Source organism: Megalobrama amblycephala, linkage group LG8 (genome assembly GCF_018812025.1).
Source record: "Megalobrama amblycephala isolate DHTTF-2021 linkage group LG8, ASM1881202v1, whole genome shotgun sequence".
Lineage (NCBI taxonomy): Eukaryota > Metazoa > Chordata > Actinopteri > Cypriniformes > Xenocyprididae > Megalobrama > Megalobrama amblycephala.
In genome coordinates this window covers 12,154,708-12,169,760 of record NC_063051.1, presented here as the reverse complement: position 1 = coordinate 12,169,760, position 15,053 = coordinate 12,154,708, and the positions used below count along the sequence as shown (strand labels likewise).

At 36.5% G+C, this 15,053-nt stretch overlaps 1 protein-coding gene across 1 annotated transcript; it reads left to right on the top strand.

The window, feature by feature from the left end:
* The first annotated feature begins 718 nt into the window (after window positions 1-718).
* os9 (OS9 endoplasmic reticulum lectin) lies at window positions 719-13,051 on the top strand. The gene is made up of 15 exons (XM_048199306.1): window positions 719-908; window positions 1,482-1,658; window positions 1,899-1,962; window positions 2,437-2,513; window positions 2,839-2,937; window positions 3,477-3,678; window positions 4,671-4,832; window positions 6,629-6,738; window positions 6,879-6,921; window positions 7,043-7,134; window positions 7,319-7,573; window positions 7,665-7,899; window positions 9,884-10,096; window positions 10,947-11,056; window positions 12,644-13,051. Exons 1-15 carry the CDS (start codon window positions 759-761, stop codon window positions 12,779-12,781), a joined length of 2,127 nt encoding a protein of 708 aa, XP_048055263.1. The 5' UTR covers window positions 719-758; the 3' UTR covers window positions 12,782-13,051.
* The last annotated feature ends 2,002 nt before the right edge of the window (window positions 13,052-15,053 follow it).

Here is a 15,053-nt window from a genome sequence, read left to right as displayed (position 1 = left end):
GTACTGAACTCGTGTTATTTAACTATGCCAAGATAAATTAAATTTTTAATTCTAGGGCACCTTTAACTGTTCACATGCATTTCAAGAGATCTTCTAAATGATAGCATAGATTTGTTAATCAAGACATTCTTAATAAATCTCACTAAAATGTATGATTTATTTAAACACTGTAGCAACATTTAAAATAAACATATTCAGTAACATCAGAAAGGAAAAAAAGCCAGTAAAACAGAAATAGAGAACTAGAGAATTCATGTATGTCAGGTGGTCCAACAAACAAGACAGGATGCAACTGTTTTCTTTTTAATGAAGAAGCCTCAATATAGATTAGATGGTCTTGTAGTTATCAACAAATAAACAGAGCTGTCTGAACAGATCTGTATTATCACCAAAAGATACTATTTATCATAAATATAATAATTTGATTAGAGAATGCTTTGATTGAGTGAGAGAACTAAAACAACGTTGTGCGACTGTGGGTTCTCACATGCTCCACAGCGACCTCATGAGTTCGAAGCTTAACGTTACATCAATTTGCATTTACTCGGCGGGTCCAATGGAAGTCAATTTCGTGGCTGGTGGGTGTCTACTAGCGAACGTGATCCAATGAACACACGTTCTAAACATGACTGACGTTGTTAATAACCAATCATGTGTCAGTTTTCAACAACGTTGTCCAATCCACGTTCCTTGGCGCATATTGACATGCACCAAATAACAAATCATTTGACAACGCTAGTTTGCGATATGAGAGAACTATGGCTTCCTCCTTGATTAAGTGGTTAAGAGGATTATATCTTTTTTTCTTAACATGTCTCCTGTCCGTTTTTGCTTTTTTGAATTTAGAAGAATTAAATGAAATGAAATATGGAATACAGATTCTGCCCGACCCTGTTATTATGGGACAGGTAAGCTTGTTTTGGTCAGGGATGCAGCTAGCTGCTTATTTGCTACAGACAGCTGTTATTTTTATGCATAGCTTGACGTATCAGACATTAAAGCCTATGTAATAGGGGTTTCTATTAAGTATCTACTAGTCCAATACAGAATAGTAAAGCTGGTTAAGTAACGAGTGGGGAATTAGCTGTGTGACAGGAGGTTGTTAGACTGTGCCTCCACAGGTATGATGTGGATCTGGGACTGTAGTGCGGGACCCCGTGGGGGCCGTAAGGGAGTGATGGGGGGGAATGTGTAAATGTTCACAGAATAGTAATAAAAATAAGGTGAAAATAATTACATAATCAAAAAAATAAATAAATAAATAAATAAAAGAGTAAAATATATAATTAGATCAAACACCTAAGTAAATAAATGAGTGAAAATTAAATGAATAATAAATACAGTACTATGAGTAGAAAATATAGAATTAGCATAATTATAACTATGGTAGAAATGTAGTGTAAACTGTGTTCACACCTCTCCCTGGTTCTTCTTTTCTAATTCCTTTTCTGTTTCTGTCATCTTTCTGTTCCTGTTTTTAGATGGAAGATGTGATGTTGGTCTCTAACAAATACAAGCAGCTGTATGAGTGTCGTTTGCCAGCTCAGGCAGTGCGATTCCATCAGGACCCGGTATCAGAGCCTGACATGCAGGGCTACAGTGGCCCAGGAGTCCCTGACCTCCTCAAGCCCATGCAGACTGCACCATGCCTGATTAAGGTTGACATGGCCTCCAATTCTATGTCACAGTGACTTACACACTGAATAAATGCATCCACTGACATTGATCTAGATATAAGTGACTATCACTAATAGTTATTTAGGAAAAAAGCACCTTTGGAGTGTCCATGTTTGTGTAAATGATGAATAAATTACTGCCATTTTCTATTTTACATAAATAGCAAATGATAAAAACTACAATACATGACTTGAAACTTATTTGTTTTGTTCTGTTTATAGACCAAAGACTGGTGGACTTATGAGTTCTGCTATGGCCAGCACATCAGGCAATATCACTTAGAAGGTATGTTAAATCATGTCAGGCATCTTTATTAAAAATTATGTCTAAATTATGTTTTGCAATGTCTAATTGAATTGAATAAAATGGGTGTACTGCCTGATATAGCCTTGTTATTTTTAATGGGGGAAAAAAGGAAAGCCTGGGTGATTGAAAGGGTTAGTTCACCCCAAAATAAATTCTGTCATTATTTACTCTGCCTCAATCTGTTCCAAACCTGTATAAAATTCTTCTGCTGAACACAAAAGATATTTTGAAGAATATGGGAAACCAAACAGTATGTACAAAAAAAAAACAAAAAAACTATAGAAGTCAGTGGGGTCCATCAACTGTTTAGGGTGAGTAAATGATGACAGGATTTTCTTTTTTGGGTGAACTATCCCTTTAAGGTTTGCAGGATAATGTGTAGTCTATATTGTGTATTTAAACTTCATTTTCAATATATGTATATAATATATGTAACTACGTTTGTGATTATAGATTCAGAGATCAAGGGAGATGTGCTCTTTTTGGGATATTATGATTCAGAGTTCGACTGGACCAATGAAACTGCCAAGGTAAGGCCAAAAGTTAATGTGCTTAATTTGTTAACTTTTTTTTTTTTTTTTTTTTTTTTTTTAACTTGTCTCATGTTATTCATCTATTGAAAGTGTCAGAAACGGAGGAATTATGAATTCCGATACTACCAGTAATTATTTTCCATTTAAAGCTGATAATTAATATTAGCAATACTGGGAGCAATATTACGAACTAACTCACATCTCTGAAAATGCAGTTGTAGTAATTGTCTATATATATTTCTGTAATTGAGATATATATGGATAAAAAAATAATATATTTTATTTATTTATTTAGATTTGCTGATGTGTTTTCTCTTTTTAGGCATCTAAGCAGCATAAACTGAAGAGGTATCATAGTCAGTCATATGTCAATGGCTCTAAATGTGACTTGAATGGCAATCCCAGAGAGACGGAAGTCAGAGTAAGACTGCACACACACACACCACCATCTATTTCCAGGCCACAGAGAAAAATTTATTTAGAGAGTTCACTATTGAAGTCAGTCTGAAAACACAATACATGTGGACAATAATGAACTGTTTTGTCTTCTTATTCAATTAAGACTAATCTTAATACTACAGTATACATTGTTTGAGGTGTGTAAAATGGTGCATTAAATTGATCAAAAAAGACAGTAAAGACTTATATTGTTTCATAAAAAATTCTATTTCAAAGAATCCTGAAAAAAAATGTATAAAGGTTTCCACAAAAAGATTAAACAGCACAACTCTTTTTAACATTGATAATAATAAGAAATGTCACTTGAGCACCAAATCAGCATATTAGAATGATTTCTGAAGGATCATGTACTGTGTCATGTGACACTGAAGACTGGAGTAATGGCTGCTGAAAATTCAGCTTTGCTTAATTATATTTTAAAAAGTTTTAAAATTGAAGAGTTATTTTAAAGTATAACAATATTTCACAACTAATTTTTTTTCCTGTAATTTTTTTTTAAAGTTTGTGTGTGAGGAGGGCTCTAGTGATTATATTGCACGGGTAGATGAACCTCAGTCCTGCCGCTACGTCTTGACAGTACACACCTCTCGTACCTGCCAGCACCCCCTCCTGCGGCCACCTTCCACTGCCAAGCCACAAGGCATTGTGTGCCAACCTGCTCTCAGTGCCCAGCAGTATATGGACTATGTCAAGGCTCAAGTCTGTAAGTACGAGAGGTTCTGTTTTATTTTTTTAAACCTCTATCAGGGCCTTGTCATAGTCATAGACATGTGAATGTGAATGTTGCAATAATATTGATTTGCTTTTTATTTGGCCGACAAGAGTGTGTCATTAGGCTGGTTTCACAATCCTTCCTTGTTGTCCTGCACGACTATGAGACATTAGGATGTTTTCATAACATAATCAGAGTGTTTATTGTTAAATTATTGCATATAAATGAAAATGATTAAAAAAATGTAATTAATAAATTATTCCATAAATTTTTTATATATGTTTTTTTGGGGAAAAACATTCATTGATTTATTTTCGAAAAGATTTTGACTGTACTGTGCTTCTTGCATTTTTAATCTATTTGAATTCTTTTACTGTTTAGTAATGGTTGGAACAAAAACACCTTTTAAATATCAAAATAAACTTTGAAATGTGAATAGGGAGAAGTATAAGTCATAGATAGATATTTTTTAAGATATATCCCTCAACCCTTGATCCAGCACAGCGGTTTTATATCTAAGAGAGATGACCTATAATCATTTGTTAATTACACCTTGGGGGCCTACATGATTACAATAATAGGATTTGGATTGCTATGAGAGCAGGTAAAGCCCAGCCTACTGTAACTCGGTTCACTATAACAGTTGCCAGTTTCAGCATTTCATATTGCTGTAGACTAGAAGAACATTGTGCCAACTGGCTTTGTCTTGCTTACAAAGAAAGCAGTCAGGTATAAGGAATTCCTCAGAAGCATAATCAAAGATTAGAAGTAGTCTGATTTTGACGACTTGAATTTTTCTTATCACTCGTTACACTATTCATGGAAGATGTCCCTAGTGCACAAGTGATGTCCTGTTAGATGAGATCTCCAGAGATGCAATCAGCCTAGATTTAATCATACTCGGTTCTCTAATTGATGCATTATTTTTAGCACATTGACATCTCTCTTTGTATCATTCTCTCTCCTTCATTGTCTGTACTTAGCTGACACTAAACGTAAAGTGGAGCAGATCTCGGAGGAGCTCAAGAACCTGGATGAAATTCTGTCCAAAGATGACAAGAACAAAGGATTGCAGGATGAAAAAACAGATGAGGACCCTGCAGTCCATTCAGATGAGCCTCCAGTTTCAGAGTCAGAAACCAAAGGTTAGCATCAAGGCACTGATTCGGGCTAATTTGACTTAGATCATCCACAACACCCTTTTAACCACAGTACCTCTGAAATGTATAAATCATGCAGTTGCAACTTGGTGCACTGGGTGGTGCTGTGTAAATATGACATTAAGGCAGTGAGACGTGATGCCATGTGCTTTCAGTATCTTAGGCCATGTTCAGACTGCCAGCAAAAATCAGATTTTTTGCATATCCAGATTTTATTGTTTATGAAAGTCTGGACAAAAAAAAAACACATGAAACCACATTTGGAGGTGTTTTGAAATCTGATTCAAATTAAATTTTTATAGATGTGTCTCAGTCTGGACACTCTGGCTGCTCAAATTGTCTTTTGCATCACTCTTAACGTGGAGAGCGAGATATGATGCACCTCCATTTTTCCTGCATCCGTTTTGAAAACCTTGTCAGAAGCGTGGGTATGCCTACGTCGTTACCAAAGCAACCCATGCAGATACAGTGGTTATGTCTGGACACAAATCTTATTTGATCACTTGCAATTAATAGTGTGGACAGTCTGCCTGAAAATATCTGCTTTGAGGAAAAATCCGATTTGCCGGCAGCCTGAACATAGCACTACAGAATAAGAACGTGTGAAACAATAAAAATATAATACCACACATGGATGCAACCCCCTAGTCTGACCCCTTTGGGTTCCTGAAGCAAAACTATTTAAGAATTACCATGTTCTAGTATTTGACATACTAACTACAAAATTACTCAAAATGCTCATCCCTAATCTCTTCTGATAGGCCACATACACACTGCAGTTAAATTTGGTTTTCATTTCACTAATCCTATTCTGTACACGCACAGTTCAGTGATTTACAGGAATTAAAATGCATGTAGTGACTGACAACCGCATTTACAAAAATTCTGTGCAGCGTGTGTACAGAACCTAACTGAACAACTAGTTGTTAATGGCGTAATTATACATGCATCAGAGACGTGACTCTCTTCTGTGTGCGGTGCAAGAAAACCACGGGGAAAGAGTTACAACTTGCTTTGTCTCGTTCGTGTTGCCAGATTTTGCTAGCAAAACGGCAAACAAGAACAAGCCCATAATAAACCGTGATAAATCCAAATGCCAAATAAGACCAAAATATCGTTACCCACACCTGCCCACTTTAATATCCCCATAAACATGATTGCTTTATAAACCAAAACCAAACAACAAGCTCAAAAACATTTAATAAGTCGACATGGCAACACTTCAAGAGCATGCTCTGCGAAGCAGCCTTACAAACAAATAAAACATGACACCTCGGTAAACTCGGTAAACTCGTTTTTTAACTAAAACTCGTTTAGTTAAAATTGCAGAACATAAGTCTTTGGTCACTGTAATATTACTTTTGTCAAAAATAGCACATTTCAAACACGCATGATGCCAGAACTTCTATGGTTACCTTGTTTTCAATCATCGCAATTTTGGGAGTGAGTCATGTTCCAAACTCACACAGAACAATAATTTAAGGGTTTCACTCCTGCATTTAAATGCGTTTGTCACTTCTGAAACTTTACAGTGTTCGTGGCATATTATAATGTTCATTTTCAAATCCTCATCTTTTAGTGAAACAGCTGATGTATGCTTGTTTATGCATTTAGTGTATATTTAGTTTGTATCTTTCCTCCAGATATGTCTTCTTCAGTCTTGGTTTTGCTTCCATTCTGTCATTTTTTTTTTTTTAGCTCTCTCCCTTTTGCTTCATTAGCAGCTTCTGCACAGCATTCAAACAGTATAATATCTGTGTGTGAATGTTGTGTGTTAACAGAGGCTGAAGTAGCTGAAGGGGACTCGGTGAGTGAAGAGCCAGAGGACAAGGACTTCTGGGAGGGAGTGACCAAACCAGCAAGCACAGAGTCAAGCACTCCTGACTCAGAGGTACAGCCTCATTTAAAGCACCTCTTTACTATATTCTCAATCCTGTTGTGAACCATATATACTTTGTGTTGCTTTTACACCTGTTTAATGAACCTTTTGAGGGGTACTGATCATTACCACGTTTTACAACTGTTTTACAGACCCATCAGGAGCCTCAGGACAGCCAATTGCACGAAAATGACAGTAAGACAATTATTCAAAGTTTAAATAGACCTTGTTTAAGTAATTTGTGTTGAACAAAAAAGTTATAGCATCTATGCACCTCCCTCACTTTCTCTGTGGTCGTCTTTCTCTTTCTGTTCAGTATTTGGGGAGGAAAAGTTTAATTTTAAAATCATCACAGACCCTGCAGACCTCATGAAGTTTGTACAACACCTCAGAGAGAGCAACCAGAAGGTGAGTATTTTTGAATCTGGACACAGACTTTCAGCCAACATCTAGCAATTTGAAGAGTATTGCCCAATAACTCCTTGTTTGGAAATGTGAAAAATCCTGCCTATGGCATTAAATGTTTTTCTAAATTTTCTAAGTCACTGTGTCAAGTTAAAAGCCTTCTCTAACTTCTGCGTGCTATTTTCAGAACAGGAAAGCTGAGCTGGAAAAAGAGAGCCAACAATCATCTCATAAGAGAGAAGAGGAGGAGGAGGAGGATGACGAGAAAAGAAAGGAGAGGACAGCAGGACCGGAGCTGGAGGTGGAGGTAGAGGAAGGGGATGAGGATGAAAGATTGCTGAAGGAGTTTGAGGATGAGATGGCAGATCTGTCTGTTCCCTCCTCCAAGATAGAAGAGATAAAAGAAGAAATGCAGAAGGAGTTTGACAACATCATAGAGGAAGTAAGAGTTATTACTGTTACAGCCTGTATGTACAGATCAGCCAAAAGATTTGGCAGTGAATATACGCTTTTTCATCTTTCTTATCTCCTAGGCTCAGCAGGAGTTAGAGAATGAAGGTCTTAAGGGTGAGTTTGATCGCTCTCAGGCTACGCAAACTCTAGAGAACACACTGGGGAAACTTCTGGACCGTCTTGAAGACAAGACTGAACATGAGAGTGAACCAGACTCAGAAAAAAATACAGATATGCATAAAAGCACACACTCGCCGCACAAGACAGAAGGAGGCCCTTCTCCTGACAGCCCAAACCTGGTTCCCAAAACACCAGGTAAATATAGAGAATGGATGATGAGTGAACAGGTGCATGAATGAACACATGGTAGAATGGATGGCTCATCAACTCATAAATTGCTTGTAACTTTCGCCTTTGCATCCCAGGCATTCATATAATCTGCTTATGAGCATATTATACTATACATGTATAGTATAATGTCTATAAATGTGTGCCTGATGCATATATATGCATTATACACTGGCTCCAAAAATAGTCATCAGCAAATGAATGACGCTAGATCTTTTCACTTCACTTTTAATTTATCTGCTTTTTACTGCTTAAGTTATTAGATGCAAAATATTTTTATTTTTAATGATACACCACTGTTCAAAAGTTTAGGGTCAGTAAGATGTTCTTTGTTTTAGAAAGAAGTATCTGCTTTGCATTTATTTGATTTAAAATACAGTAAAAAATATTGTGAAATATATTATTTAAATTTAAAGTAACTAATTTCTATTTTAATCTATTTTAAAATGTAATTTATTCCTGTGATGCAAAGTTACATTTTCAGCATCATTACTCCAGTCTTGAGTGTCACATGATCCTTCAGAAATCATTATAATATGTTGATTTGGTGCTTATGAAACATTTATTATTATCAGTGTGAAAACATATATTAAAGGTGCCCTTGATTCAAAAATTGAATTTACCTCGGCATAGTTAAATAACAAGAGTTCAGTACATGGAAAAGACATACAGTGAGTCTCAAACTCCATTGTTTCCTCCTTCTTATATAAATCTCATTAGTTTAAAAGACCTCCGAAGAACAGGTGAATCTCAACATAACACCGGCTGTTACGTAACAGTCGGGGTGTACGCCCCCAATATTTGCATATGCCAGCCCATGTTCCCAACATTATGAAAGGCATTAGACAAGGGCAGAACGTCTGGATGTGCACAGCTAAATCAACAGACTAGGTAAAGCAAGCAAGGACAATAGCAAAAAATGGTAGATGGAGCAATAATAACTGACATGATCCATGATTACATGACATTTTTAGTGATATTTGTAAATTGTCTTTCTAAATGTTTCGTTAGCATGTTGCTAACGTACTGTTAAATGTGGTTAAAGTTACCATCGTTTCTTACTGTATTCACAGAGACAAGAGCCGTCACTATTTTCATTTTTAAACACTTGCAGTCTGTATAATGCATAAACACAACTTCATTCTTTATTAATCTCTCCAACATTGTAGCATTAGCCGTTAGCCACGGAGCATAGCCTCAAACTCATTCAGAATCAATGTAAACATCAAAATAAACACTGTACTTACGCGATTAGACATGCTGCATGACAAACACTTTGTAAAGATCCATTTTGAGGGTTATATTAGCTGTGTGAACTCTGTAAATGCACTGTATTATAGGTGGGGGGGGGGGTTAAAGGGGCTGCAGCCTGAATCGGTGCATAGTTAATGATGCCCCAAAATAGCCAGTTAAAAAAATTATTTAAAAAAAAATGTATGGGGTATTTTGAGCTGAAACTTCACAGACACATTCAGGGGACACCTTAGACTTATATCTTTTAAAAAAAAGTTCTAGGGCACCTTTAATAATAATGATATATAATAATATTTTTGTAAGAAAAAAAAACATTTTTTTAGGATTATTTGATGAATAGAAATTCAATAGAACTGCATTTATTTGGAATAGAAATCTTTTATAATATTATTATAAATATTATAATGTTATACTGTCACTTGACAACCCAAACTTTTGAACGGTAGCATATATCTGTTAACTTATTTTCAACCAACGATGGTCCAAATATTTTTTGGGGCCAATGTATATTTTATATTCATGATGAAATCATTGTCACCACTAACACTAATACTACCCCGTGTCATACTGTTGTGCAACTCTAACTTGGTCCTTGATGTTGTTAGAGAGAGACTATAATAAGAAATGAAGTGGGGAGGGGGAATTTTCCGCTGTGTCCGCGGTAACCTCCCCTTCCCTTTGTCTCTCATCACCCAAGCCCAAGCGGGCAGCAGTGGCGAGCAGGTAAAAGTCAGGGTGACTAAGTATAAGGTGGGCGGAGGTGTGGCTGCAGGAGCGGTTACCGGGGGCAACGATGATGATGATGAGGGGGGTGTGAAGGTGAAGGAACTGGGCGAGGGCGACCCCCAGTGGCAGCAGATTCAGGAAGTGGTCAAAGAGCAGCTAGAGAGAGCCGGCATCAAGGCCGAAGGTAGGCCGGATCACACTAACACACACATCTAAAGTATTCTTATTTCCTTGTGTGTGTCTGTGTGAGTGGAGCGAAGACTTTATCTTTCATTCTGAAATCTTGAACTATTCTTCTGCCTGGTCTTTGCTCTGAGTACATTTACATTTATTCATTTAGCAGTGACTTACAAATGAGGACTTACAAATAGTGACTTAGAAATGAGGAATACAAGAAACAATTCATCTTAGAGGCAATTAACATGAGAAGTGCTAGTAATACAAAGTTTCAGACATTGATAAGAATAGTACAAACTGGAACAGGAAAGAAGTTTTTTTTTTTCAGTAACTTGTTTATTCCCTCAAATAATCAACTTTTATCAGATTGTCTTCTCTTTGATTCTATTTCACTATTCAAGATTAAGGCACTGCTACACTTCATGATCTTCATAGATGCCAGTGATTTTGTTTTTCCCTTGATGCTGGCTTTTGCGTGGCTGTAGAGAAATTCAAGGAGGTCTTTTTCTGCCTTAAGAAAGGCTTTGAAAGAAAACAACATTATAAGTTTAGTGTGCACTCAATTTTGTCAGTACAGGGTGGTGGCTGTTGCTCCAGTTTTCTGGTTTTGGAGAAGATGTTCAGCCTGAATGTGTAGATTTAGGAATATGACAGCACTTCATTTGTCTTTCCCACATCCCACAGCCTTCATTACCATTTCTGCATGCCTCATTTCTATCATTACTTATTTCTTCTATCGACTGTGTGCGCATGGGAATGACAGTAATAGTAATTTTGTTTCTGTTTGTGTATAACAGTATAATTGTTTAGATTAACCTATGTCGATAATGACTAAGGATTTTGGGCCTGTTTTTCAGGAAAGATTGAGGTGAAGATTTTAACCCGTAAAACAGCAGAGGAAGCAGGAGACCAGTGGCTCACCGAGGAGGATACAAAATCATTTAGAGAGCTTCTCATCAATCTTCTGGTATGAATCTGTACACAAGAAGCATGTAAAAAGCAACACCTTCAAGTTCTCTATCTAGTCACAAGTTAAAGAGGACATAAGGTCAATAGTGTAGCGGTGCATGAAGCACAGCTCGCACAGAAGTCACTTTCAAACCATATTTGTTTGTTTAGTACATTTCACTGTGGATTCTTTGGTAAATCAGTTGCAATTTCGGCGCAGGCTTTCTGTAAAGGTAATGAAACGCAGGCAACTTTTTAATGTTGCTTGGGCACTTTCACATTAAGAATGGGCAACAGATTTCAATCTAAAATATCCAGATAGAAATTTGTTGCCCATTCTCAATGGGAAAGTGCCCAAGCAACATCGTTCGGCAATATTGCTCAAAAAGTTGCCCCTTGTTTCATCACCTTAAGACTTTTACTATAAGATATAGAGCTGACAGCAATGCCGCATCTAAGTAACTGTTAATTCTAATGCCTAATCCGTGATCAGTGATTTCTGATATTTAATGATTCATGTACAGTCAGGTGTTCTTTGTCTCAAAAACGTTTATTGCTGTTTGTGTCAGTAAATCAAGCCAGTGACTAAATGGTTAACTTTACATTGTTTCTCTTAGTAAGAAAATAATCTGTTATTTAATTTGTGATTAAATTGTATACAGAAAGCGATCAAAGAACCCTCCCTTTATAATAGCTAGAGCTGTCAATCACACAGCATGAGTTTATCAGTGACAGACTTCTGGACTTCTAAGTTCATGTTTGCTCTGTTAGTTATGATGAAATTATTCATGAGGATGCAGAAATCAAGTTGCAATGACAAGATGACTGCATTCATGCACTCAACAGACATGTCTGTCAATGCTCATTTCTGCGATGGGAGATCAAAATTGAATGCTATAATCAACAATTTTTACTATTAGTTAACCTCGACAGCTGTATTAATAAAAACGTAGTAAAAGATTTCAAGAGAGTTCCACATGTAATACTTCATATTCAAAGATGTTAGCCATTCATAGCAGTGGGCATTTACACTGAAGTCTCACAGCAGACACGCCACATCCAACAGAGCGTTCAAATCAGAAGGCTAAAATCAGTTAGAAAATGGCCTTTTATATCTAAGTTATGACAATTATTGATGTTCAAATTCTAACATTATAAGTGCACTTGAGGAAATGTATAAAATGTTTTGTTTTTTTTAATGCAGTTCGTGACCCCTTTAAAAAATACAGAAACTGATCATTTCGGTCTGACTAGCGCATTTCAGCAAGGATTGTTTTGTGAACAGTGTAATAAGTTAAAAATGTAAAAAAATAATAATAATTTGTTGGACTCAACAGCAAACCCTTAGTTCACAAGTACAGTAAATATTGGAAGGCCTTTAGTGGCAAATCAGCAAAAAATATAAGGGGCAGAGAGAGGGTGGCAAGTACATTATGACTGTTTTAGATACAAAAATCATTATCGTTATGAGTGTAAATAATGTTGACGTGAACCCTTTAATATAAATTCCCCTTACACATTTCAGTGCATGTTGGCCTTTTTCATCCCTTGTTTCTGACACTGATTCAACAGGTAAATAATTGATGTTCACTCTCCTTGTGTGCAGACGGGAGGTACAGAGGAGGTGTATAAAGAGCAGAAGAGACAGCAAGAGTTGGAGAATAACTACAAATTTGTCTGGGGAGAAAAACAGGATGAGAGCCAGTCCACAGGAAACAGTGATTCTGATGAAACAGACTTTTGAGCTATTTCCTTAAGCACAGTTAATGTGAAGAAGGGCAGCGAGCATTCTCTGAACTCCGAACTTTAAGCTACCTGGTTGTCACTTTAGAGTGTGCATGGCAACCAAACTGTTCTCTCAGACTGTTTAAGTCATGTGAGCCCTGTAAAGGGTTCAGTCCACGGCCGTGAATTCTGAATACCCTGTATGAGCATCTGTAAGTTGTTTATACTGTATCTTGCCTGTTTTCAGTTTGGGATTTTCTTTTTTTTTTAAATATACAAATATACTTCACATTTCAGTTGTGTTGCACTTTATGTCTGTGTGTGACAGTCTGTAAAACAGACCGTGCTCCTCTCACACATGCAGACAAAACATCAGTGAGCGTTCATGTCAAAGTTTATTTTGAAAAGACAGTCTGGACCAACATGCTGTCATCACTGGTCAAACAGTGACTTTGTTTGACTTGGCTGCTTTTGAATGTCAAGAAAATCTGGATACAAGAAATGCTGTTGATGATTGATATTTGCGCAATATGGAGCATCACCAAGCAGAATCCCCGTAATGCAAATTGAACAAATTGAAACGGTTATTTTCAATGTCCTTTCACATTGTTTCCCATTGACTTTTTAGAAAACACCTACAGCTAGTTTCTTTAACAAACCCTTGCCATGCACTAAGCAAACTATTCAGTGTACAGATTCATTTTAGTCTTAATTCATGTTTTTGACAACAAGTCTGTTTTTCTACAACCAGCCTTCAAAGTATTTATGTCTTACATTTATAAGGTCCCGACTTAGTTTAGAAATTGAACAAAAACTTTTGCCAAACATTGGGAATATTCTGCATTTAGCCACTGCTTCCATGTCCCCTGCAGATAAGGGCTCTTTTTGTTGTAAATGCTTCGAATGATCATCATAGTTTGGTCGATTGTAAATAATGTTGCTACACCATTTGATTTATTTGTTGATACGAAGACAGTCAGTATCTAATTTCTAACGTAAGCACACTTTTTCTGAGGGAATGACAGTGGTTAAAGCTGCTATAAGAAATTAATAGTTTCTTTTAGTATATGACAGATACCAGTACCTGAAATATTTAAGTCCTGAGACATCACACGGTCTCTCTGTGGTAGTTCCAATGGAGGGCAGTGAGCTGATGAATAAAAAAAAACACGGCCTGCGAGTGCTAAACAATCAGAGAACCTAGTGGCGGATCTCTGTCATTGCATACATTTGCAGCGCGGCTACTTGTTTGTTCAAACAATGGGGCCTTGCAAGTAAATTTAAAGGGTTAGTTCACACAAAAATGAAAATAATGTCATTTATTACTCACCCTCATGTCGTTCTATACCCGTAAGACCTTCATTCATCTTCGGAAAACACATTTTAAGATGTTTTGATTAAATCCGATGGCTCAGTGAGGCCTCTATTGAGAGCAATGCTATTGAAACTCTCAAGATCCATAAAGGTACTATAAAGATATTTAAAACAGTTCATTTGAGTTCAGTGGATCTAACTTAATATTATAAAGTGACGAGAATACTTTTTGTGCACCAAAAAAAAACAAAATAACGACTTTTCAACAATATCTAGTGATGGGCCAATTTCAAAACACTGCTTCGGAGCTTTACGAATCGAATCAGTGATTCAGAGCGCCAGAGTCACGTGATTTCAGCAGTTTAGCAGTTTGATAGGAGATCCGAATCACTGATTCGATTCGTAAAGCTCCGAAGCAGTGTTTTGAAATCGGCCCATCACTATATTGTTGAAAAGTCGTTTTGTTTTTTTGGTGCACAAAAAGTATTCTTGTTGCTTTATAATATTAAGGTAGAACCACTGAACTCTGAGTCATCGGATTTAATCGAAATATCTTCATTTGTGTTCCGAAGATGAACAAAGGTCTTACAGGTGTAGAACGACATGAGGGTGAGTAATAAATGACATTATTTTCATTTTTGGGTGAACTAACCATTTAAGACATTTTTAGTGGGTCAGAAAAATAGCTTACAGCAGCTTTAGGTTTTCAAACTTCACCACGAAATGTACACCACAACTGTACATTTTGTACTACTGAGGAAACGTTTAATCTCAAAAACCTGTTGAAAATGCATTCATTGCACATAGTGGGAAGATAATTAAACAATACCATGTAAGACATGATGTGGTCTACTATAAATATATATTCAATTAATTCATGTTTAAAATTGTTTAATAGTATCGAAGTTCCTAGTTTATTTGTCACATCTAACAAATCAATGTCTTCTGAGCATGGAGACAAAAAGCCTGTTTCATTC